The sequence below is a fragment of the Castanea sativa genome, chromosome 10, assembly GCF_040712315.1.
Source record: "Castanea sativa cultivar Marrone di Chiusa Pesio chromosome 10, ASM4071231v1".
Taxonomy (NCBI): Eukaryota; Viridiplantae; Streptophyta; class Magnoliopsida; order Fagales; family Fagaceae; genus Castanea; species Castanea sativa.
In genome coordinates, this window is record NC_134022.1 from 25,700,869 (window position 1) to 25,726,655 (window position 25,787).

The window sequence follows — 25,787 nt, forward strand, 5'->3', positions numbered from 1 at the left end:
CGGAGAAGAACGAAAATGTTGGGAGAGTAGACCCCTCTTAAGTGCTAGGTGATAAGCATGCAGCTTGACTGTGGAACTGTATATCGAAAATTAGCCATTTTGGGATTGAATCCAGCTGATTTATTTAAAGATCGTAAGTGGTGTTAAAAGATATTCTCTGTCAATCCTACCTGCCTTGTTGAGTTATTCACCTGAGCCCCACCCTAGAACAAGGGGCCTGTCATTGCATAAGTTGAATTGAAAATGGGCTTGGTGATACGGATTACCGAACCAAAGCTGAATTAAAATATCAGATTTTATAATTATTGAAATATCCAAGATTCAGCATTATTAAATTTATTAATAATTTTACTAACGTGTGTCCTAAGAGCACACAATAGTATACCATTTTAAGAAAAAGTTTTATCAAAAATTGAAAAAACTATAACAATTTTTTAATTCTCGATAAAACTTTTTTCGAAAATGGATAGCTTAATGTGTGTCTTTAAGACACATTATCTGGACTCATTTATTAATACAAAAGCGTAATGTTGGTTAATTAGTTGGCCCATTAGTCTACCACACTATGGAAGCCTATTCAAACTTGAATATAGTCAGGTTTTGAAATTGAATACCACGGGGCCGCCCCTTTGGATTTGATGGTTTGCTAGTTGAGTGAACGCATGTGCAAAATCCAGTCACTACTAGTGGACAATTCTGTCGCCAAGATAAGATGTGAATTATAAAAAAATAACATTACTCTCATTGCTTTACCTTCCCTATCAAGAAGCAAAAGATATTTGACCTTTTTTTTTAATGAAAAAAAAAAAAAAAAACATTTGAGCCTAGTTTTGGACCAAGAGGCAATAGTCACTAGCTTGGAGAACCCCAGAAGCATTTTCTAATACCAAAACACTTTGTTATTTTAAGGTTTCCAATATCCTATTATTCTAATACCAAAACACTTTGTCATTTTAAGGTTTCCAACACCCTATTACATGACATGAGAGACTAAACTAGAGATCCAGAGAATGGAGCGTATTTCCTGTCCAATTTATAATCAATTCATTAAGATATACATATACCAATTGTTCTACCCCTTGGGATCAAGGAGATTAAGAATTGTACAAAACCAGCAGTCCATGTAACAGTCATGGAAGTACAGAGAAGGCTATTTAGCAGAATATCTACCAAAATTTTTTACCCTATTAGTATTACTATTTTGTCTTAAGAAGCTAGAATTAGGTAAGCAATAGCACCCTGTATCTGTATAAGGAGTGACCGAAAGTGCTGAATAGGAGAACACACCACTCAACCCAAGTTGAGCTAATAAGATTTTAAAGCGGTTCTAGCTGCATAACTTTCCAAAATGTGAAAAACCTATACCTATGAAAACTCCCAGCAACAAACGCTAGCTTAACATCTTATAATAGCCTGCAAAGGGGCATCTCCTTCTGTTTATTAGCCCTAACAAACAATGGAGGCATTCATATCCTTTGGCATGGTGCCTAATCAAGGGAAAGGAAATGGTTGGAAAGGCTTAAGTGTGTGATTGAATACTGCTTATTTTGCTAAAACCTGAAAACTTATTGCTGAAAACAATAAAAAATAATAATTTCTGAGTTATTGTCCACGTAAGAAAACATTGTTCACTTACCTTAACGAAGGCACTGGTAAAAAAAAAAAGGCGTGAAACGCCAGACGCCACTGCCATCCAAACGGGGCTTAAGAGTTAAGGCGGTATCAACCTAACCACAGTTTTAAGATCTTAATTGCACTAGATGATCAAATAGAATCCACTTTGTCAACACTCAATAGTAAATAACCATGATGGAGTTCCATTCATAGCTGAAACTCTTTCAAATTGTGAATAAAAAAATTAAAAAACCAGTATAGAGCAGGAAAGACTAACTAATACAAGAAAGGTCTCTACACTCCCAGAAGAGTCATGAAAGCATAAGCAGACAAATGAATATATATCTGTAAGACTGTAACCAGCTTCATGTACATACCACTGCTCACCACATCCACCGCATTGATAGACTACATGCTGAATAGAAATGAGCAGAAAAGCCAAGATAGTCATTTGAGTCATTTGACTTACCCAAATATAGTGAAAATCACCTGAACTCGAGGTTGCACAATAGCGTGTCTTCTGGGATGAAATCTCATTCTCCTAAGCCAATCAGGAACCAAATTATGATACCACCACATTAAATGCACTTTTAGTCCTTTTCTCAACCTCATTCTCAACCTCATTCTCAACATTTCTAGGATCCCCATCACAGGATTATCTTAGCAAATACAAAAGATAAACAATAAATTGCAAAGGTAGCACAAAAAGGAATCATTGAATTGCATACAGAGTAACGGAAACAGTAAAATGTTATCTGCACAAGTTTTACATATATAAATCACACGCACGCCCGCGCACACACACATTCATTGTGTTAGTTGATAACACAATCAATATTAAAACCCCACAGTCCAAATTGAGTCTTCACCACACACAAGCACGCACACACACATTCATTGTGTTAGTTGATAACACAATCAATATTAAAACCCCAGAGTCCAAATTGAGTCTTCACCACACACACACACACACACACACACCCACACCCACACACACATTCATTGTGTTAGTTGATAACACAATCAATATTAAAACCCCACAGTCCAAATTGAGTCTTCACCACACACACACACACACACACATTCATTGTGTTAGTTGATAACACAATCAATATTAAAACCTTACAGTCCAAATGAGTCTTCACCAAAGCTTTAATAGTTACAAACCACAAACAAGGAATCTAAATCAAACCAGACATTCCTTTATTAAAACTAAAATCCAACAACAACAACAACAACAACAGCAGAAACAAGCATAACAAATCAGTAAATATCCATAAACTTAAATTTTAGACTACAACGTCCTCTAAATCTCTCAAAATCGAATCTTCTTAATGCAGTAAGGAGCCTAATGAGAAATGAACAGGACCCACCAAAGCAAGCATAGAAATACTTGGCCATGCCATCAAGTGTACAATGGCCAATCAGTCCAGGCACCAGAGACATGTCCATTCTCACAAACATAAGCTCTGACCACAGGCTCCCCATCATCATGGAACCCAAAAACCCGTCTCAAACAAAACGCGGAATGCAAATCCCAAGTCTGTTTACACTCACAAAACGCGCAATTCAAATCAACCCTACTCCTATTCCCATCATTGATAGTCCTCCAAACCCTGGACCTCTTGAAATTCTTGAAAATCCCTCTGAAAAGCATGTAGTTCCGCTTCTCCTCAATGTGAACACACCCTGGCCAATCACAAATGTACAAACAATCATCGCGGAACTGCCTAGCCAGTAACTTGCTCCCTTGCTCTCTGCTCAGATTCCAAACCCCAGATGCCAAATGCGACCTCATCGACCGACATATCTTCCTCCTCTTCGACACCACGGAATATTCAATCCCAACCTTAACAACCCCAACACCAACGCTGTTACTATTCTCAACCACCTCAACTGGATTCATCGTACCTTCTGTCGAACCTGAGACATCGTAAACTGTGTCATAGTAAAGATCGTCAAAGAGAGACCAGGAACAACTATTGCTAGATGAACTAGCCTCATGGGTTTGAGGTGTATTATTAGCATTAGAATCAGTAGTGTTGTTGTTGTTGTTGTTGTTGAGGGTGAGAGAGTTTCGGAAAGTTTCGTCGGGGCCGAGCTCACGTTCGAGGCCGAAATCGGAGTTTTCGAGGAGGACACCGGAGTGGAGGAGGCCAGGGCAGCACACGGCGAGTTTGTGGAGGGCGGCCCAGCCACCGGGCGGAGAGGCGGCCGTGGCGGAGGAGAGGAGGTCGGAGACGACGCAGGGGATGGTGGTGGTGCACTTTTTGCGCCAGCAAACGGTGCGGATCAGAGACGAGAACTTGGTGGAAACACAAGCAACTCGAGCCCAGTTTCGTGGGTCATCTTCGAGCTTGAAGAATATGTTCAGAACGACATCGTCTGAAAGCTTAGCGAAAACCGTATCCTCCATCTTTGAGAGATAGAGAGACAGCTGTGAAATGGGTTTGGTGTGAAAATGGTGGAGATTGAAGCTTTTGTGATTTTTTTTTTTTTACTTTCCCTAGAGGAGAGACTCTTTATTCTGAGTTTTTTACTATTTTTTATTTTTGTTTTTTTAGTTTTTTTGGGGATTCAATCATGAGTTGTGAAAGTTTGAAACATTTCATGGACGAGATTTTTTTGGTTGGTTTACTTTATTTTTAGTTTTGTGGTTGGTGGTGATGGGAATTGAAGACAGTGATTTGCCATGATAGGAGCCGCGTCAGCTTGGAACTAAGTTCTGATTTAATTTTGATTATTTACATTTATTGTATTTACAGGACTTAAACCTTATCTTATCTTATCTAGGCAAACCCAAGTACATCGGATCAGATCAGAATAATGGGAGTTGAGTGTAATCTACTAGAAATTTTAGTTCCTATTTTGACTATTTCCATTTAAAGTGATCGGTGATATCCAAAATTTGCATATTTAGCTGGATAAGTAAATTATGACCGGAAAACTTAGGTGGAGTTTATGTTCAAACATTTAATTTAACTATAATGAATTTAATTGTCTTTAGAAAATATGGCAATGCTTTTATTTTATTAGTCAATGTAATGATATGTTTAAATATAATTTTTTTTTTTAAACCCATATATGTTTTTTTTTTTAAACCCAATACATCACAACTAAGCATTCGTGTCTAAGTTAATATTTGACATAATTTAGTAAAATTTATAGAGAATGCTTGCATATGGATATTGTCATTCCTTAGAGTATCTCCAAGGCTTCTTTAAAGTCAATTTTAGAGAGCAAACACTCCAAAAACCTACTCCAACAGCTTTTCCATCTCTATTTTTTAAATTAAAATTGCTACGGTGCTTCTCTACAAGTAGCGTTTACTGTAGCGTTTATTGTTCACCCTTCAAATATTTTTAGCTATTATAATAATTAACTATTGAATAAAAAAATGTTAGAAGATGTGTAGTTGTTAAAAAAAATAATAGTAAATAAAGAATGAATGAAAAAATAATATTTAAATGAGATGGAGAAAATGATAGAGAATTTGTTAAAAAATATATTTGAAAATGAAGGTAAGAAAATGTTAAATATCATTGTTCACTATCCAAACATTACAAAAATTTAGATAATGCTACTATACTTTTTTATCAATTTTTTCTTAGAAAAATGTTTTGGTACTATATATTTTACTATTAAATTTGGCATTCATTAAACAAATTCAATGGTGAGTTTCAATTAACTCAATAAATAGCCTAATTATTGTTGAGAACTGAAGAGGCCAAGAACAGGAGAATTCTCTCGACCAGAACCGTATATGATGTGGTGGTGGGTAGACAATGTGGGAGAAACATTGGGGCCACTTAAAGGAAGACGTAAAGACAAGGGTTGGGTTTTCACATTCAGCGCGTAATGAGTTATGACATGTCAGGAAAATAATGGGTCCAGAGGAGAGGAGGCCATTAGGGAATAGGGATGGCTGCCACTTCTGCACCATTGTTTGATGTTGCTACCACGTGCATTTCTTATCACCTTTGTGTGACTCAAAGATAAAGACAGGCATTGGAGTTTACTGGCTTCTTTCAAGTCGTACCATTTTGTAAAAGCATTTGATAGAGATTCAGACTACACCGCACACCAAATTTGATTATTATGGGTGTTATTTTGCACGTAACACCCTCTAAAACTTCAGAATAAGAATGATTCTCAGATAAATTATCTAGGAAAAAAAAAACTGAGGAATAAGAATAATATAATATACACTTTAAGAAAGCCTCAGAATGCTGATTCTATGGTCAGGCAGTGGTTTTTTAAACCATCATTTGAGCATATTTCTATGACTAATTCAATTGCACGAGTGAGGCTACATCAAATTCTAGTGCAAATGCAGAACCGTCATTAGTTATAGTAAAGCGCTCCAATGAGAGCCTCCTCGTATGTCCCTCAAAGGGGAAAAAAATTTCAAACAAAATATCCATAACTTTTTACACATTCTCCAATTAGCTTGCAAAAGTCCTTGGATATATCAAATATAAACCGAACAAAATTCTGCTCAGCATAACATAGAGGGGTCTATAAAAAAATTTAAAGATAAGACTAATAAGGAAAAGGCCACAGAATATAAATTCAATGATTAATTCCTAACGGGATCTTTAACAAAAATGTTTTCACAAGACTGACAATTTTTTTTTTCTTTTTCAGTTTTAAAACCGTTCATGAGAACAAACAAAAAATCTGTCACAGGTAAAATGATCCAGAAAATCCTTTTAACATAAAGCTAATGACCACTATGAAGCGTAGAATAATAATTACCTAGGACATGTTACAGCATATGGTTCCACAAATATAAAGAACGAAGTATCAATATCCACCACCATAAATACACGTTAAGCTGGAATTTGGCAAATCTCTTGTACAATACAGCAATACAGTAAACGTTTTAAGTTCCAATTCAAGGATTCACAAGGATTTAAATAACATGTTGATAGTTTAAAATCCAACTCCAGTCTGACAAGTCTGTTCATATAATAGGCCTACAACTGCTAGGACTTGCCGATGAAGTTAAAAAACCTCACCCTCATCAAACTTTCAGGAATTACTACATCAGCTGCAATTATATTTCTTACCTGTCAAACAAATTTGAAATCAGGACTCAGATAGCAGCTATAAAAGATGCATGAGGAACACAAAGGAACAATAAAAGAAAAATGTCTGGCATAAGAAAGTAATATGGTCCCAACAAGGAGACCAATAAAAAATAAATTAGTGCACAGGAGACCTGGATAAACTCTTGCTCCTGCTCCTGCTCCTGCTTGGGCTCCTGCTTGGACTGCGCTTCTTTGGGCTTTTACTCATACGTTTTGGACGCTGAAATGGAACTAACATTTAAGTTTTAAAATGCAATGGCAGGTCTACCTAAGTCCGATACCAAGAATCTAAGAGTGGACATTGATTCACAAAGGACACAGGTCTGTTATAATAGCAGGCAAGCTAGATACAAAACAGATTTTATGATACTCCAGGGTCACAAGATTACGCTTTAAAACGAACAGATAAAATACATACCGAAGGCAATGGAGATCTGGACCTTGATCGTGATCTGCAAAAAGTTCCAGAAACAACCCATTTTAAAATCCACACGTTCCTTTTACCAAATTTGATCCAAGATCCTTGATGCCTCTTCCACGTCAGTGTTACCATATCCAATGTGGATACATGGAAAAGCCATAAATATTTAGCAATTCAACAGAGAAAAATTATCAGGCCAATTCATATAATTCTTGCCTATAAACATGACCTAAATTTATAAAGAGAAAACCTTAATGAAAGCATCACAATGTATTTTTAAGACACCAGTGGACAGGGAGGAGAATTTTTCCCTACTGTACCACAAAAATCCACAGAAGCCAGATAGTGCGCCTATTAGCTTGGCAAATGTTGGAGCAGAAGATGAAAATGAAATTGTCCCTATTGCTCATTGATGGTGATATCCAAATCCCAATGGCACTTAGTTCACAGATATCCAGCTTTACTTTTGCAACCATGATCTCCTTTGTTCCCAATCTAGCACCCATGGACATTTGCAATGCTAAAAGCATTAGAACAGAGGCACCATCAAGGTTTCCAAAGTTGCCCATCTAAAAAACAGCATACCTCCACAACCAAAAGAGTTGCAGGCAACTGAACTATCCCATCAAGATCCTAATATCCAATCCCCACTTCGCTGCATGTATCCATATCTAAAAACACAAGAAAGGCAATTTTCACACAAACAAAGGAAAGAGAATAAAAACTTTGACAATCCGGTACGTTTTCTCCATCACCCCACCTTCGAAGGCACAAATAGTGAAGATATTGAAGGGAAAGTAACATTACAAAAGAAAGAATACAAATTCATGTTTGACAATGCCAAGAAAATATTTGAATCACTGATACCAACATTTCTGGCACCGAGCCATATAAATCTGAAGAGTGCACAAGTATTTCTCTACCCCCACCTCCCCCAATCCTTTAAATTAGACCTTGAAAATCTTAAAGATAAATACACAGGGTTAGAATAATTTAATAGCACTAGCCAAAGAGAGCATGCACATCAGCACATGCTTCCTATAGAATGACCATGTAACATACTTCGGAAATAATATTGGAGCCCAGGATTGTAAACTTGCGTGTATAAATTTCTTAAATTTAAAGGAACCGGGTGAACCAGATAACAGAGATTAGCCAAAGCAAATGCTAAGATGCACTTGAAGAGTCAACAAACTGCAACTCAATGACTTAATTGATAATTCATAATCCCTTTTATATACTTCTCAAAAATCCAAGAGATTAGTCTGTGCAAACTAACTCAAAATATTTCATACCAGGAGGAGTTCCCAAAAGCCCTAGATTGATCAATAAAGCAAGCAACAAAATGACAGTGTTTGATGAATATCCTCCGTCTTTCAAGGAAAAAAGAGACCTTACAGAACGGAGCACGATATAATTATCAATAACAAAAATGACAATTCATAGAGAGAAAAAATTACATACCCAGACAAAGAACGCGGCTTTGAAGCAGAGCGAGAGCGAGAAGCAGACCTCGACCGTGATTTGACAGGTGAGCGGCGCGAAGGTTTGGTTTTTGGAGACTTGCTGCATTAAAATTACACAGTTGGCAAACAATGACTACAAAGCACACTAAGATGTTTACAACTTTAAATAGTCAGTCAAACCTCAGGCTCCTGCCCCGACTACGACTACGGCTGTAACTCCTGCCTCTTGAGTAAGATCGACCACGACTGGGGCTCCTGGAGGAATCCCTCCTCGAATCATATTCCCTAACCTGTAATCAAATGCAATAATGAACGAAGGAAATATGCAGAGTCCCAAATTGCAATACAGAAAGTACCCAAGTTTATACATACTCGAACATATGCCCGAGAAAATGCATTCCGGAACTCAGAATCATCAAGTTTTTTTAGCTGCAGAAGAGAAAAGTCAAACACATCGTCTACATTATAGTTAATGCTGATCAACTCAAGTTCAAGGATGGTCAAACAATAGCTCATCACCAATCAAGGAGAGATTTGACTTACTGCATACTTCATGTCTTCATAGTTTGCATAATCCACAATCCCTGTTGTGCCTACAATAAAATCATAACAGAGATATTTAAATTTAAAACTAAGGATAAATCACACATTTCTTCTGAGCTCTTGGCTCAAATGCCTATCTTAAAAGTACAAATCCAAAACAACAATACAATCACAATCAGAATAAGGGCCAAACTAGATGCTTATATGAAGAAAAATCATATATGGCATAGATAATATTCTTGAATATCCATCACTCCCAGTAGCAGATCTGTTATAACATAACAAGTACATGAAATGTAAAAAATTTGGCACAGATCCCAATGGACCTAGATTTCTCTAACCATATATTTATTTCTACCAAATCCTTCCCATATGATAAAAAGGCAAGATAATAGATTAATAGAAAACCAGGTTCATCTCCAGTTCTTACACCTCCATATTATATGAAACTTCAAGCCAAGGCCATCAAAGTTAATTGTATCTTACCATTACCGTCACGGAAAACTTGGGAAAAACAAACATCCCCAGCTTGTCGCATGTGATCCTGATACAAGATGTTGTGAATTATTTAGAATGAATATCTTCAGAAATTTTTTAATTCCATAACCCTTCCACACGCACACATACATGCGTACAGAGTAAGGCATATAATCAGGAAAGGAAACCAATTGATCAACACTGATGCTCACCTTAAGGTCTTGCCATGAAGCAGAAGGAGGCAATCCACTAACAAGAACTACATGATGGCACGATAAAAAATTCAGAAGACATAATATTTCCAATAAAAAAACAAAAGTACAGGTGTATTGAGTAAAATACACACCACGAAATTCAGAGCGCCTAGATACTCCACCACGTCCACTCCGACCACTGCTATAACTACTATAGCGATCTCTTGATGATGAATGTCCCCGGCCACCATGTGCAAGTTCCACCTATAAAGATATGAGAGCGCACAAGATAAGCCAATGAACCATAGCTATAATAGTCTCAAAGCAGACAGTTTATGCATATTTAAGAGTGACTAACCCGTAGCCGATGCCCATCAAAATCATAGCCATCACGGTTGCGAATAGCATCTTCAGCATCTTGAGGATCTTCAAACTGTAACAAACAAATCATAAAATTCCACAATTAAAGGAAGAAAATATAGAAACAAAGAAACCAAAGCAATTTAAGAAGCTCTAAGCCCACCTCAACAAATGCATAACCCGGGGGCCTTGGCGGGACCTTCAGATCAATGTGAGCTATGCGTCCAAACTGCAAAAGTGAAATCTCATTAAATAACGAAGATCAAGCATTCCTACTAATCAATGCACTGTATACAAACTTAATCAAAGCCATTTGCAGCTCACATAAGTTAACAAATAAAAGAAAGCTAAACAGCTAAATACACACACACACACACACACTGCAACCCACAAAAAACATTCATACCTCCTTAGAGAATAGGTTATAAAATTCATGCATTACCAATAAACTCTCAAAACTCCACCTATGTCTATGCTTAGTGTCACATATTTTGTTCACAGCCAGTCCCCAAGCCAAAAAAAGAGAGAAAAACTTAGTCATTTAATTATGGATAAATCCACTACGGATGACAGAGATTAGCGTGCAAGGGTTAGTTAGGGCTTCCCCTGTAAGGGACTTGCAACATTGGTACTAGGGTGCAACGAAAAATGCACAAGAGTTCCCCCGGGTGAGGGTAAAGAAGTTAATCCAAGAGCCTAACATGTCAATTAAGGAGGCAAATAGAGTGTGTGACTTAGAAAAGGATAATAGTGTTGGAAAAAATACATATGGCCGACTTGACTAGACACCAAAGTTTCGAGATTTAGTTGTTATCGTAGTGCCTATAAACTCTAGGGATTTTAAGTTCAGGTTTGTTCAACAAGACACTGATACACAAAAATTACATTTACCTACCTAAACACAGAATTCAACCCAATCAAAAAACAAACACAAAAAACACAATGCATATCATATTCAAACCAATCAAAAACAGCTACTATACAACAACAAAAACATCTAAAATTACCTTGTAAAACAAATCCTCCACTTCTCTTTCACGAATATCAGCTGGAAGATTACCCACATAGAGGGTTCGACTCGCACGGCTACTCATCTTCCTAACAAAAAACAATTCCATTGAAAATCATAAGCCCTAAGATCCCACCTAAACCAAACAAAATGCAATAGCAATATATAACAAAAAACGGCACCGCTTGGTTCCTCCGTAAAATACATAGTTTAACAAACAGCTCAAAGAACGCAGTCACGCACAGCAAAATTTAGCGAAAACCAAAGCATCACGAAACGTAAATTTCTTCTTTTTTTTTTTTTTTGAGGAATGTAAAATTCAAAACTTGGTTTGTACTTTCCTGGCCTTTCTCGGGAACCAAACAAAGGGGGGGGGGGAATTGAGTGAAATTTAGGGTTTGAAGAAGGTGGATGAGAGCTTACCTTTTGTCAATTGGGAGATCGAGGTTGAACCGCGGAGGCGAAGGAGACGACTTTTGACGATTAGGGTTTTGAGTTTTTTTTTACTACTCTTGGGAACAAGGATTGAATGAAAGAAGGTACAGGGTTTGGGTAAGTACATAAACTATGGTTAGGTAGAGATAATTTTGTGTGTAAATCAAGTGTACGCCTATATATATATATATGTTGTATGCTTTTGATGTCATCACAATCTGTGGCTAGGATTATCCTGTCTTGACAGCTGGGCAAATTACAAGGTGGACCACAATAAGCATTCAATAATGCTGTTTTTTTTTTTTTTTTAAGAAAAGAATATTCAATAATTCTAGTACTAGAACTATTGCTGGATAAAATGTGACTGGTGGAAAAAAAAAAAATTTTGAGGTCATGTAATAGTGGTAGACTACAAACTGTCACATAAGACAATTATGACATAGTATGCGTTTGACTCGAGATTAAAAGGCTAATTTATTTTACTATTCAGCTTATTTTTGCTACTATTCATAGTTTTCATTACACTTTTTGGTATTATTCATGAGTCTCACTGTACTATTTCAATTAATTTTTACTTTTATCTATAGTACTTTCAGCAAAAATTTTCAATTTTAATAAAATAAACAAATCTCAAACAGACTCATAATGTGTGACACTAACATTATTGAAAAGCATAGTTCCATGTGAGAGGTTTTTTCTTTGAGTTGGGGAATTTATAATTTGAACAAAGAGTTGATCAATATAACTATTAATTGTCCCTTAATTACTTAGTTAGATTTCAATTAAAATCTATTTTTGATTAAAACTACTAATACAATTCCAAGTTAATTGCAAATTATGTAGGTCAATAAGGAACTCATTTATTCACCATGTTAAAATGGGTTGACCCACTTTGACATAAACTTATTTACACTAATAACTAATTCGCAAAAAAACAATATCGTGTTTGAAGATCGAGTCAAATATTGCCATCTTTAATGATGTGTGCTAAATAAAAGTAAAGTTCTTTGTTGTTGAACGAGGGACTAGGGTTCAAATCCTATCAAATTTTTAAATTAAAAATATAGTATCAATTGGAACCATACAAAAATATTGTTACTCTAATCACAAGTATACACTAATCACGATATGGTTATTCTAGGAGTGGCAAAATTGAACACGACTCGTGAATCGGACACAAAATTAGTAGGTTATGGGTTGAAACTTAATGAGTTAGTGTCCATCACATGAAACTCATTTGGTCCGTTTAATTAAATGACATTTACCTATAAATCTTTCAAACTCTATGTATATAAACTTACTAGTTGTTGTAGTTTATTTTCTTTGACATATTATGATTAATTATTTATGATATTGAGATATGTTTTAGTTTTAAATGATTATTTGTGATGCAGTTACTCATTAGGTCTAAATTTTATACTAAAAATATTTGTTTGATTTTTCATAATTCATATCAATTTGGTTAATACTCAAATTAGTTTTTTTTTTCTTTTCATTTTGATAAAATCTAATAAATAGATCGACACGACTAATCCGTTTAATAAATGGGTTAGGTTAAGGTTGAGAAATCTTGACCCATTTAATAAATATGTTGGGTTAGGGTTAGGGTTAACCAATATAGTTGTATACTCACTAGTTGACATAACACGAACTCATATGTGAACACAAATTGCCACTCCTAGGTAATTCAATAGTTATGTAAATAGATATTTATTAAAAAAAAAGGTTATGTAAATAGATAAATCTTAAAATATAGTTTCTTTGGAAGATCAGTCTGTCATATTGTTTGGAAGGTCTTAAAATATAGTTTCTTAATTGTTTTACTTAAAAAGTATCTAATTAAACTCAACAATATGATTGCATTAACCAATAAACCACATGATCAAATTTAATTTAATTGTCTATACGAAAAATTGTGCTGCATGATCGAATTTAATTTAATAGTCTATACGAAAAATTGTGTTGCATTGATTAATTAATTGTCTATAAGAAAAATTGTGTTGCATTGATTAATACGACTCTGTTATTGAATTTGACTGAAAAACCTAAATTACAACACGTAAAAAACTATACTTTACTCCACAAAAGATTATAGTGTAATTAGATTTATTGTTGTTAATTTGGAATAAAACACAATTTTGGTTTTTGGTACACACACAAACAACATTAAAGTACATTTTTTCTAATTATTTTATTGGAAGGATGAATAGATGGAAAGCTTTATAGTGTACATACACTGTATGAGACCCATATGTTTACGAGAGAGAGATCGCATGTATTGATGCACAAAATGTTGAATCCTCTAGCTTCCTTTTGTCTCCCTGTTGATTCTCTTTGCAGGCTACCAAAATATTTGACTCTTGTATCCAGAATGGCTAGAAATTTTGATATTTGGATTCAAAATTAACTTCACCTGACCACCAACAACACAAGGTACCATAAAAGTACCATTTAGCAATACTCAATTTTGTAGTGAGTGTGAGTGGATTTATTACTCAAACTGCCCTTTAACAGGATACTCCAGATACACCAAGAAAATCAGTGTCCAATACGCAGCTAGCAAAACAAATTTATCTCAGTCTCATTGCACATGCCAAAGAAGTGCATAACATTCCAGGAGAAGAAAAGCAGAATAACATAAAACAAGTTATGAATACAACATCTCCTCAGTCTTTATTCTCGAGATTAAGAAGATGATCAATTTCGGACTAATGATGATGTTTATCACCACCCTCTTCACCATCTTTGCCCTTTCGTGAAGCTGCTCGGAGCTGACGCTGCTCCTCCTTGTAGATCCGATTTCTTCTTCGGAACTGAAATATAGTTCCAGAAATAACATAATAAGATTCAAATACAGACCATAAAAATCAAGACGACAGGTACTCCATGAATCAAGTTGCTATCTCATAGCAATATATATGCATTTCCTGTTAGCAAGTGAAGATCATATTTTCTTTTATCTGACAAACCATTAAACATTTACATAATATGAGATGCCATGATATGTCTACAAAATAAACCGGCCCACAGATTCCTCTTTTCTTAATGATCAAGGTGGAGTTATAGTACTTTCTCCAATTCTATGGCATTTGTAGTATTTAACTTGCTGTAATCTTCAGAATAAAGCAAATATACCTCATTAACCAGCGTCATTTACTAGCATCATTCATCAAATCTCATACTATATTAGGATTCTGAAGAAGCAAAAGAAAAGATAAAGAAGAAACTAGAAATCTATCTATCGCTTTTCACACTCAGTTCTTGCTTTTGCAATAACTTTCCTGAAAATACTCCTCCATTGAAATATAATTTTAACCTTCTATATGAAAAGTCAAAACATACAATTTCCACATCCTAATCTTCGAACTTAACATGATTATGTTAGATGATATGGCAATATAAGGGGACCAAATATTTCATGTCAACAGCAAAACCTTCATACAATGACACTTGGAGCATGCTACATATATCCTAACAAGCTCATCCAATTGGCTAAAGCTATTTGCATCATAAAACCCAGCATATAAGTGAAACAAAACCATGAATTAAAAGTAAGATTATTTTTACAAACTCAGACACATTGGGATATACAAGTTCTTGAAAAATAAACAGTTAAACAAAGAGGGGTGGGGGGGGGGGGGGGGGACAGGATTAATATGTAAGTTTAGGAGGATCACAAACTGATTTCTGTATGGCTAAGGATAGCTCAAACTGACCCTCAGCACTATTGAACTCAGATTTCCAGGCGGAGTGATTGATGTAGGGCTATCTTGCACTTTATATATATATATATATATTCGTCTTAAACCAAACGGGAAAAAAAATACAAAAGGAAGCAATGGAGTATACCAGATATATTCCCAAACCACTACTTACCCACCCCCCAAACAACCAACCCTTAATCCCTTTTTTTTTTTTTTTTTGGGTTGGCTATAGATCCTCAAAAGAATAGTTGGTCACCCCCACGTATTCTTTTCCGCCATTGTATTCTCTCCGAAGTCATACTCTTTTTTACTTCCTTAATTGACATGTCCTTTTTTACTTCTACTAATGTTATTTTTGGTCTCCCTCTACCCTTTTTCCATTCCCTCAAATTAAATCAACTCTATTTTTTATGGGTGCATTAATCCCTCTCCTTACACATAATTTAAGGTGTCACTTTGACAAGGCTGATCAAATTTATGAAGAAAAAATATATATATATGTGTGTGTGTGTGTGTGTGTGTGTGTGTGTGTGTGTGTGTGTAAATACTAGAGGATGAGCCAATGAGCAACAATATTTGACAAAATAACAAAACATCAATTATGATGGCTCTGATATGTAAGGTTGTTTCATTGTTTGGAGAATAATAATTGCTGAGTACAGAAGAGCTACAGAGGGAGAGAAAAGGGGTAAATGGCACAAGATGAGTCGGTTGACAAAGTAATGTAACTTGTACATTCGTTGATAGTATGACCATTTATAAATTCGTTAAATAAGATTTGAATCAGTGACCACATGACATAAGCATTGTTTTCTTTTTTGTTTCCCCTGATACATGTAAGATCAATTTCTCTTGCTAGCATAGCCTTAGAAAAAGTAAATCCTGATAATAATAATAATAATAATAATATTTCTGTTTATCTATACTCTCCTACATAAGGATAAGAAAGCCTAATAAAGGCTTTGAATAACTGCAAAACCTTTACTAGTGACTAGATAATCTACTGATAACGATTTATGTGTTTATAGAAAAGAACAATAGTAGGTCCAGAATACAGGCAGCCAAACAAGGCTACGTTAAAACATACAAAATACAAACTTAAGCCAATGATTGGATTGCAATTTCCGGCCAGTACTCTACTCTCCTCTACTCCCTCTCCCTACCCCTACCCCTTCATCCAATCATTAGGGTCTGTTTGGATTGAGGGGGAGGGAGGGGGAGCGGAGGGCAGGGGAGTAGAGTAAAGATGGCTGAAAATAGGCTAATTTTGAGTCAACTCTACTCTACTCTGCTCCCCCTCCCTCCCCTCAATCCAAACAGACTATTAGAGTTTTCAACTGACCAGCTATAGTATGTAAAATACATAGTCCCCAAACAATGTCATTGGCTCACAAAGAATAGGCTAAAGCAACACCAAGGTTCTCCTGGATATGCTTCTCAAACTTCAGAAATTATGTTAAATACTACTGATTAAATACACAAACGAAAAAAAAAAAAAAAACAAGTTTCCCCCTTATATTCAGAAAAGCCATTACCCCTTACATTTTGCACAAGCGCACAAGAAAAATGCATTGAAGACAAAAATTTCCCAAAATGCTTTAACAGAAATCTGAGCTATAAATCACATTGAAACCACAATAAAATATAATTAACCAAATACCCAAATAAAATTTCGAGAGAAAAAAAAAAAAAAAAAATCTTGCATCTGTTTCAGCAGCTTATAAATCCCATACTATCACACCCAATACAGAATCTCAATTAAAGGCACTGTCTTTAAGGTTTACAAACCAAATCGACCAAAAACAAAAGTGATTGGCACAAATATTAGGGAAAGAGAGTCAGGGTCAAAACCCAATCCATCCTATTGATCTAAGGCTCTAGAGCTATATACAGTAAGACCCAATTATGGAATTAACAGCAGAAAATGGAAACAAGGAGGAGACATTGGATTTTGGAAAGGGGCGTACCTCTTTGGAGTGGTGGAGACATTCGAAATAGTCTTCACGGAGGAGAGTACAATCCTTGGGCTCACGGCAACGAGACATGCACTCGCTGAAGTCGATCCAGAAATCGTAGCATCGGCCTTTGTTCATTGAGATTCCCCAACCTGACGCCATTCTTTTTTTCTCTCTCTCTTTGCTGCTCAGTCGTCGGTCTCAAAATGTGGATTTCAGATGGGCTCGAGGGTACCAGTAACGGGTAAAGCTCAACCTGGTAGTTGTTGTGGGTAATTTTGTTTTTTTCTTTTTCTTTTTTGTATATAATATTTTTAAGGAAAGTTTTAGATTTGGATTAAAAAAAAAGTTAAGAATAATAATGAGGTTTTTCTTGAGACCAATAATAATAAAATTTTAGATTTAAATCCATTGGTGTGTGTGTGTATATATATATATATATATATATATATATATGTTTACATGGTTTTTATAATTTACATTATTACATGTTAAAGTGTATTGTAAAACAACAACAACAAGGCTATTTTTTTTTTTTTTCCTCAATAACAAACTATAATAGAATAATATACATTACATGTAATTTAAATGCATTTTTAAACAACAACAAAAAAGTTTTTTTTTTTCCTTTTTTTCTCAATAACAAACTATTTGTTAGTATGAAATAACAAATATTTTTTTAAAAAAGATACACATTTTTACTAGTATTAAACATGTAAAATACAATTTATATGTGTTAGACTATGTTTGACATCACCTAAAATATTTTCTTTCAGACATTTTCAAGGTCTTGGAGTGTTTAGTGCAACATAAAATTTTGGTTATATCGAAAATATTTGCTGATTAACCATGAAAATCTCTTGATTACAGTAGTAAAACGTTTTATCCCCAAAATTGATGAGGGCTTGGGGGTAAAACGTTTTACTATTGTAATCATGAGTTTTTCATGGTTAATTGGCAAATATTTTCCAACGCAAGGAACCCTCTCTTCTCCCTCTCTTTACCAACATCTATCCACTCTCCCCTCCCTTTCCTTATGTATGCATTTGTTATTTTACTTGAAAATATAAGTGAAGTTTTTCATATTTTGTAAAAGACACAGAAATAAAATTACATTGAAATTCATATTTTAATTAGATACTATCATATAAAATTGAATAAGTCATATTATTGTGTACTTGAAATATCTATAAGTTCTAAATAACTTTTTTTTTAAATTTAAACTGAATATTTATAATCTATAATACATTCTTAACATTATTACATGGTATGAGATCATTTTTGCTTTATTGAAACTTTTGCCTGTATTTAACATTTTAAACTATTTTTAAGAGATTTAAATTTATTAGTCATGATACTAACAAACTTGTGGAATTCACCATATGCCAAGTATATACAATAATTACTTGACCCACATATAATAAAGCAATACACTAATCAATAATCATTTTAGGAAGGCTAAAATGCAAAACTGACCCTCTAACTTTCAGTCTTTTTCATTTCAGTCCTTTAACTTTCAGTTTTGTCATTTCAATCCTTTAACTTTCAAATGTTGTCAATTTGGTACTCTGTTAAACTCCAGTTATGTCATGTCGTTAATTGAGTCAAAACGACGTCGTTTTGGCTCTTTTAAAAAAAAAAATCAGAATTTAAAGAAATTAAAAAAAAAAACCGAGGACTCCATTCCAGACATTGTGGCTCTGTGCTGGACTCCAAACACCAAAATCCCCTCCCACCCTTATCTCAAAAGACTCGGTGCTGGACTCCATTGTAGACATTGTGACGACCTCCATCCCTCCCACGCTCACCAATTTACAAAATTCCCCAATCTCTCTTCTGCTTCTTCTTCTTCTTCTTTCTCTCTTTTCTGCTTCAGCAATCAACATCATCGATCAATCAAGACAATGCGTATCACAACCAAAAACCTCATACTCTCTCTCCTAATTCTCTCTCTACCCTTTCTCACTCACCGCTCGCCCTTTCATCTTCATTCTCTCTCAAGACAATCTCAAAGACGCCACCTCATCCTCCTCATCCAACTCACTCGATCCCTCCCCTCTCCATGACTCGTCCAAGTGGGATAAGTTCGGCTCCGAGTCCAACTCACCTCACAAGTCCAAGGATGAGCTCGACCTTGGCTCATGGCACCCAATCTTTGAACCTGACTCCTCCTCCTCCTCCTCGGCCCCACTCGATCCAGTCCCTATAGTTTTTGGCATTTTATTTGATTTTTTTTTAATATCAATTTTTTTCTTTAAATTCTGAATTTTTTTTTTTAAAAAAAAAAGAAGCTAAAACGACGTCGTTTTGGCTCAATTAACGGCAGGACATAACTGGAGTTTAACGGAGTACCAAATTGACAACAATTAAAAGTTAGAGGATTAAAATGACAAAATTGAAAGTTAGAGGACTGAAATGAAAAAGACTGAAAGTTAGAGGGCCAATTTTGTATTTTTATCTATAAAATTACCTATTCGATCTCTCAAAATTTTGATTTTATTTTTAGTTGTCATATCACGACATTTTGCACTCTTTCTTGCTTCAAATATAAACAAATATCATAAAATAATAAATTAAAAAAATTTGAGTACTCTAAAAAATTACAAAAAACTGAGCATATCAAACACTTAATTCGGAAAAGTCCTTTGTTGGACTTGAGTATGTTACTTATACCAAATAGGTATTTTACTTTGAATACGAAAATAAATTTTCTTTAATTACATACCTCAAATACTATCTTAGAACCGCCAAAGTATTGTCATGTATTACTTTCACAAAAAATAATGAATTTAAGTGGGAATTTTATAATATTTGCCAATCTTACTAATTATTACTATATATTACAGTTTTTTTTTAATTTTTTTTAATTAGGTTTTATTTATGGAAGTTGTAGGGGGAAGGCTAAGGGTACTAGCCTTGTTAGGTCAGGTCCAAGGAGCATGTAGGCCCAAATTATAATCAGCTAGATCCAAGTGAGCCGAAATAACTTAAAAGAGGAGCTCCATTCCCAAGGAGTTGGGTAGCCTAAGGAAGACGTTTAGGTAAGGACCACATGAAGAGGACAAAATGAAGACCTCACAAGGCTAATATGTAGGAACTGAGGGAGGCTACAGTGACAACTGACAAGCATGCATAAGGGGAAAGAGAAGTTTCACAAAGAAGCACTCATCACTTTCACAATGAATGCACTACAACAACCATGCCAGCCACATTAATGGCTAAATGACACCTAAATAGTGCCATTATAGCCTATAGTTTACTCAGCATGTCCTAAAAATGGAAGATGAGACACGTATCTTGGGGGGTAATTAACTACCCTTCACGTGGAGGGTCAAGATGAGAGTTGGTTTACTATAAAAAGGAGGAGATTCTCAGTGAATAGGGATCAGATCCCAAAGATTAGAGAGAGAATAACACTAGACTTTGTAATCTCCCAAGTGTAAAAGGGCTACTTGGTCATTCCGAGAAAAGATAAATTTACTCTTTTTGTCCTCTATTAACATTAATTGACTTAATTAATATGTTTTTACTTGTTTCTTTGTTGAAATTCATCATTTAGGAAGCCCAAGTGTTGGTCTGCAAACCCATCTTTACAAATTAATTGCAGTGGGCTTGATCTAAGTCTAAGCCTCCATTGGGCCTTGGTTTTTTACCCCATTCTAAGGCAATTCATATTTCTAGAAAGATCAAAATTTGCTTCTTTTTTTTTAATTACAATGTTAATAAAACAATATGTATACAAATTTAAAATATGAAGTTTTTTCTTTGCACATAGGACGGAGTAGAGCAAGTTGGAGGTGAGATGGGTTGGGTTTGAGCTATTTTAATATCCTTATAAGGTGGTTTTGACATTTATAAAATATAGGATAAGTATACAAAAGAGTAAGGAGACAAATGTTTTAGGGAGGTCGGTAACAAAAAAAAATATAGGATAAGTATACAAATATTAAAATTAAAACATTAAATTTGTAGGGACACAATTTGGTTCCTAAGCCCAAAGGAAGAAAGGGAGTAGGCCCAAAGAACCCAATATAATGAATTTGTAGAGAGTGGATTTGAAAACTAGGTTCTAATAATTTTAGACAACAATCATAGTGGGTAAAGATGATAATAGAATAAAGATGAAATGATTTTATCTAAGGAAAATCATTCTCGGACACAATCTGAGGAGGTTAATTCTTGTATCTATTTTTTTTGGGACTAATTACAAATATTGTTTTTGATTCTACAGTGTTTTTCTCTTTCTTCTCCCCCCTCCTCCCCTCAGGGTCCTCCTTCTATTTTATACTATCTTCACTATTTTATCTCTACCCTCCACGTGTAGATCAGATTGCTGGTGTTGATCCTTGTCCCATGAGCACCTTCTTGAAGTTTTTGGGAGTAGCTGTAAGGCTGAAAACTACTGTTCATGTATCACTTCCTCATTAATGCGGTCAGAGAATTAGCTACAGAGCATTCAATGCGGTAGTAGTAGCTTTCTCTTAGATATTTTATAACTTTCCTTTTGTTCTGTGCTCTCAAGATGTACATCCTTATCAATAGAATCTTCTGGAATGTTGCTTCTAAATGGCAGACCATACCTTTTGACCTCTGCTTCGCTCAGCCGATGAAGCATTTCTCCTCGGACTCCCTTCTCGAATCATCATAACCAGACCCCTTTCTTTATTCATTAATGCCGACCTCCATAACAACGTTTACCTATCCTCGGACAACTAGAAGTCTTGGACCAGGCCCCCAACAATATATACTACTGGGCTTATCACCCCTACAATAGCCCCTCGAAATCCTCATCTTCAGCTCCTCGGGAAGAAAGGGGGATTTCGATATTACCCCAAGTACCCCACTCTCATCATACATCATTAATGTATGTGTATGTACCTCTTTAACTGCCCAACGCATGCTCCTGACACTTCGGCATCCAAGACGTGCCTTCATTAAATTTCTGTGGCTCCATGTTCCCCACGTTCTACGATGCGATGCGGATCCTGCGGCTAGAGATTTTCTTGGAACTTGGGTGAGAATATTCCCGCTTGCTATTCTCTCTCATATATATACCTTTCTGAAATTTCACACACTTCACTTTTGCACCTTCCAAACTCAAAAGCTACTTCGAGGAGCCTCTATTTGTTTCTGTAAGTAGTTTATAGCAATTTTTTTCTTTCTCTCTTTCTTTTTCCAGACCCTTCTGTCATTCTTCATAGGTAAACCCCGTTCTTTTCCTTGGCCCTTATAATTTCACCTCGGTCACCTAATTCCCTCAATTCTTTTATATAAATAGGGAGATTCGCTTATCTAATGGACACCCCTGAGGGCATAGAAGACTTTAAAACCCAATACCAAATTCCCTTTAGAGTTTCCATTAGGTACTGTAAACAAAGGGAGTGGTACGCTGTAAGGCTGGAGGGAGAAGTAGTAATCCCTATGATTGCCTTTATAGAAGGAGGGATTAGAATCCCCATGGGTAGAGTCACTAGGGATCACCTAATAGCTCACTGTCTCTCCCCACCCAGTGCGCTCCAAACATGTTTAGGATCCTAGTTAGTGTAGATGCCCTCAACGAGAAGATGGGCTTGAACCTCACACACCACGACGTCAACTGGATTTACAATCTTGAAAGGGCAGGGGTATTATTTAAAGACTAGGGTCCCTGAGGTTAGGTTAATCCCATGCCTCCTTGATTTTAACAAAGGCATGAACAAAAATTTCTTAATCATCTCAGAGGAGTGGCATGATGGTCTCCACTGCCAGGCGAGATATGGGATACCAGGTTGGGTTCTTAGGTCTTAGTTAATTACTATGATGTCACACCCTTTCTCTTTGATACTCTCTGCATTTGCTTCTTTTTACTTGTGTGTGCAATTCGAACTTATTTTTGAATCATGTCATTTTTATGATAGCTTCTTTTTTAATGGTTTCGTAGATAAGCACGCCGCCATTCCCAACATAAATCTCATCAACCAATCAGACCTAGACAAGATACTCAAAGCTGAGGTCTTCGTTCACAGCAACGGTCAACTGAGGGTAGCCCACCTCGTCCTCGACTACAAACCCCTCACGTCAAACTTTCGATCGCTGAAGAACGTGATCAAAGCAAAAGACCCTCACTTGCCCCTGATAAATGTTGCTGCCCCAAGCTTTCTCACCACTGGTCCTATTCCAGAAGGCATATTTGAAGTGACCTTTCCATCCCAATACACGGCCGGGGAAGCCACCTCTTCCCAGCCTTATCAAAGAAGTAGAAGAAGTAGTCAACGTCTTGGATTCTGAAGATGATTTTGAGGGTTTTAACCTACCCTCACCTTCAAAAACCCGATCGGTGATCTTAGCCTCCTTCCTCCAGCCCAAGTAAGCTGCTCACAAGAGGATCCTACCATCTCGGAAGCGATGCCAATCCACTGTAAGACTAGACAGAGTCTCCAGGACCTAATGGAATCCCAGGTAGAAGGCCATAAGCCGAAGAAAGCCGTCCATCCTAAACTTCCCACCCTTCCACCCACCCAAGCCCAGTGTCCCAACCTTGCTGATTACAAGAGGAAGAGGGATCAGCCCAAAGGCAAGGAGGTGGTGGAGGGGGAAAAAAGATACTCCTTCAAAGAGGTTGAGCCCCAAAAGGGAACCAAACAGGTCAGGACACACAAACGGCAGTGGAGAAGAGAGCCGAGGCTCAGGTAGTTGCTTTGGCATGGTCTCCGACCATGGTGTTGGATGGAGTTTCTTTGACTGCTGAAGCCTCTATTAGAGATTTTCAGCAAGGAAAAGCTAGTTATGTGGCTGACACAGTGGAGCAGACTTTATTACTACCCGTGGACATGGCCAATTTGAGGCAAATGAGGAAGCATGAGGTCTTTCTCACTCTGAAGAGGGACCTTGCCATGGTAAGACCACTAACTGCTATCTTCATTTTATTATCATTATATGTATTTTTTATATTTTATTTATTATTATATATGTTATACTTGCTTTGCCAACTTGGGTGTTGTTTTTTTTTTTCTTAAAAAATACTGTCCAAGATGCCCACAGAGCTGAGGAGATAGTCATCAGCTCTCATAGAACAATGAAGGAGAAGGAGTCCAGGCGCATTGCCGCCATGAAGGCCCTTGAGGTAGCAGAGAAAAGGTTGAAAGAGCTCAATGCCAAGCTAGTCGAGGCTGAGAGGGAGAAGAAGAGTGCTGAGGCCGCTCTAAAAATAACAGAGAGGTCGGCAGAGGCTCAGCATAAGTAACTCCGCTAGGCCGAGGACAATCTTGTAGCGACCAAAAATCAATTAAAGGCCCTAACAAAGAGATTGAAGGAAACTGAGAAGGCCAAGGAGAAGGCCGAGAAAGCAAAGGACAAGGCCGAATAAGAGGGGTATGAAGCAGGGGTGGTAGAGACCGAGGATGCCCTCAAGGTTGAGATCTTGGAGGTATGTAGACACTACTACCTCCAGGTTTGGAATGAGGCCTTCAACCAGGCTGAGGTTGAGGCCTCTTCTTCCCCCAAGAAAGTAGAGAGTGTTTACTACCCTCCTGCCATCCGGGCTTCCAGTTTATCTATCCCCAAAACTGATGCTGCCTCTAAGGACGCAGATGCTGGTAAGGACAGCTTGGCTAAGGTCCCTCCTTTTTTTGGCAGTCAGTCCAAGGAAGCCGAACAGCCTGAGGCCATTGGAAAAGCAACTGACACAACCAAGGAGGTGACCCGTGATGTCACTCAGCCTCCAGCTGCCCCTAAGGACCTTACCAAGGAGAAAAAGGCCTCCCAGACTATGGAGCTCGTCCTTGCTACCCTACCTATGCCCACTAAGGAAGACCTCAAGGGTAAAGGCCCTGCTTCTTCTATGACAGCTTCTGACCAGCCCTCAAAGACCTCAGTAAAAGATAAACTTGTAATTAAACTTAAGTAATTCTTAGAGCACTAGTCTTTTTTTTTCTTGAGACCTTCATCTATTGTAATCATTTTGTCTTTCTCAAGGTCTGATTTAATGGAAGTTACAAAGTTTTATTATAGATGGTTTGTGTAAACTTTTATATTTCCTATGCTCTGCTTTGCATTTAATCGGTCTAAGAATAAAAGGATAGCATTCAACTTAACACGTACTAACCTATTTAACCTTGATGATCATTGGTGCCAGTGACAACATCATCTCCCTACTTTAGATAATTGTTCACAGGATAAATGAAGCTTTCCAAACTGGTATTATATATATATATATATATATATATATATATTTTACAAGAGGTGACTTTTAACTTAGAAGAAATAGTTTTTACACTTGGTCAATACACAAATACAATATAACTTCATTCTGCTATCATGGTAAGTGATAACCCAACTTTTACATCCCCTATAATCAACAACTGGTCTGACAAGACCATCCAGGCACATAACCTTGACAAAATAAACTATTAATTGTAAGAACATACCTGAAATATAGCCCACTTAAGGGATCCCACACTCCATTCATAGTTCTATACATCTTACCCCTTAGCAATAGATTTAAGGAATTGCAGGAGGACTCCCAACTCCTGATCTGA

The 25,787-nt window shown here is 36.4% G+C and overlaps 3 protein-coding genes across 6 annotated transcripts; all 3 read right to left on the reverse strand.

The window, feature by feature from the left end:
- Positions 1 to 2,796: 2,796 nt before the first annotated feature.
- LOC142613384 (phytochrome A-associated F-box protein) lies at positions 2,797 to 4,220 on the reverse strand. The gene has a single exon (XM_075785719.1). The coding sequence runs from the start codon at positions 4,028 to 4,030 to the stop codon at positions 3,020 to 3,022; it is 1,011 nt and encodes a 336-aa protein (XP_075641834.1). The 5' UTR covers positions 4,031 to 4,220; the 3' UTR covers positions 2,797 to 3,019.
- A 2,172-nt stretch (positions 4,221 to 6,392) lies between these two features.
- Positions 6,393 to 11,757, reverse strand: LOC142613741 (serine/arginine-rich-splicing factor SR34). Of its 4 annotated transcripts, XR_012840308.1 has the most exons (16): positions 11,601 to 11,757; positions 11,176 to 11,266; positions 10,332 to 10,397; positions 10,167 to 10,241; positions 9,961 to 10,072; positions 9,827 to 9,873; positions 9,624 to 9,681; positions 9,138 to 9,187; positions 8,967 to 9,023; positions 8,775 to 8,884; positions 8,593 to 8,694; positions 7,714 to 7,799; positions 7,449 to 7,623; positions 7,126 to 7,159; positions 6,839 to 6,927; positions 6,393 to 6,686 (listed from the first exon to the last, which is right to left on the reverse strand). XR_012840308.1 is itself a non-coding variant. In XM_075786222.1 (14 exons), the coding sequence occupies exons 2-14, from the start codon at positions 11,260 to 11,262 to the stop codon at positions 6,683 to 6,685; spliced, it is 891 nt and encodes a 296-aa protein (XP_075642337.1). In that variant the 5' UTR covers positions 11,263 to 11,266; positions 11,601 to 11,757; the 3' UTR covers positions 6,393 to 6,682. The 4 variants fall into 4 exon arrangements, 3 of the variants coding, with proteins under 3 accessions (XP_075642337.1, XP_075642339.1, XP_075642340.1); XM_075786222.1 differs by lacking the exons at positions 7,449 to 7,623; positions 7,714 to 7,799; XM_075786224.1 differs by lacking the exons at positions 7,449 to 7,623; positions 7,714 to 7,799 and having other exon boundaries at positions 11,176 to 11,262; positions 11,601 to 11,742.
- Positions 11,758 to 14,077: 2,320 nt separating this feature from the next.
- On the reverse strand, positions 14,078 to 17,542 carry LOC142613742 (NADH dehydrogenase [ubiquinone] iron-sulfur protein 5-B). Its single transcript, XM_075786226.1, has 2 exons — positions 17,284 to 17,542; positions 14,078 to 14,425 (listed from the first exon to the last, which is right to left on the reverse strand). The coding sequence occupies exons 1-2, from the start codon at positions 17,431 to 17,433 to the stop codon at positions 14,321 to 14,323; spliced, it is 255 nt and encodes an 84-aa protein (XP_075642341.1). The 5' UTR covers positions 17,434 to 17,542; the 3' UTR covers positions 14,078 to 14,320.
- Positions 17,543 to 25,787: the final 8,245 nt, after the last annotated feature.

Bases quoted from the DNA above. Each gene is read 5' to 3' on its own strand.
- LOC142613384 (XM_075785719.1), bottom strand. From the start codon at position 4,030: ATGGAGGATACGGTTTTCGCTAAGCTTTCAGACGATGTCGTTCTGAAC.
- LOC142613742 (XM_075786226.1), bottom strand. From the start codon at position 17,433: ATGGCGTCAGGTTGGGGAATCTCAATGAACAAAGGCCGATGCTACGAT. The intron at 14,426-17,283 runs GTACGCCCCTTT...ACTATATTTCAG, and splicing joins GTCTCCACCACTCCAAAGAG to TTCCGAAGAAGAAATCGGAT.
- LOC142613741 (XM_075786222.1), bottom strand. From the start codon at position 11,262: ATGAGTAGCCGTGCGAGTCGAACCCTCTATGTGGGTAATCTTCCAGCT. The intron at 8,885-8,966 runs GTATGTATAAAC...ATTTGATTACAG, and splicing joins TTTCTCGGGCATATGTTCGA to GTTAGGGAATATGATTCGAG. The intron at 7,160-8,592 runs GTATGTAATTTT...AACTTTTTGCAG, and splicing joins AAGCCGCGTTCTTTGTCTGG to ATCACGATCAAGGTCCAGAT.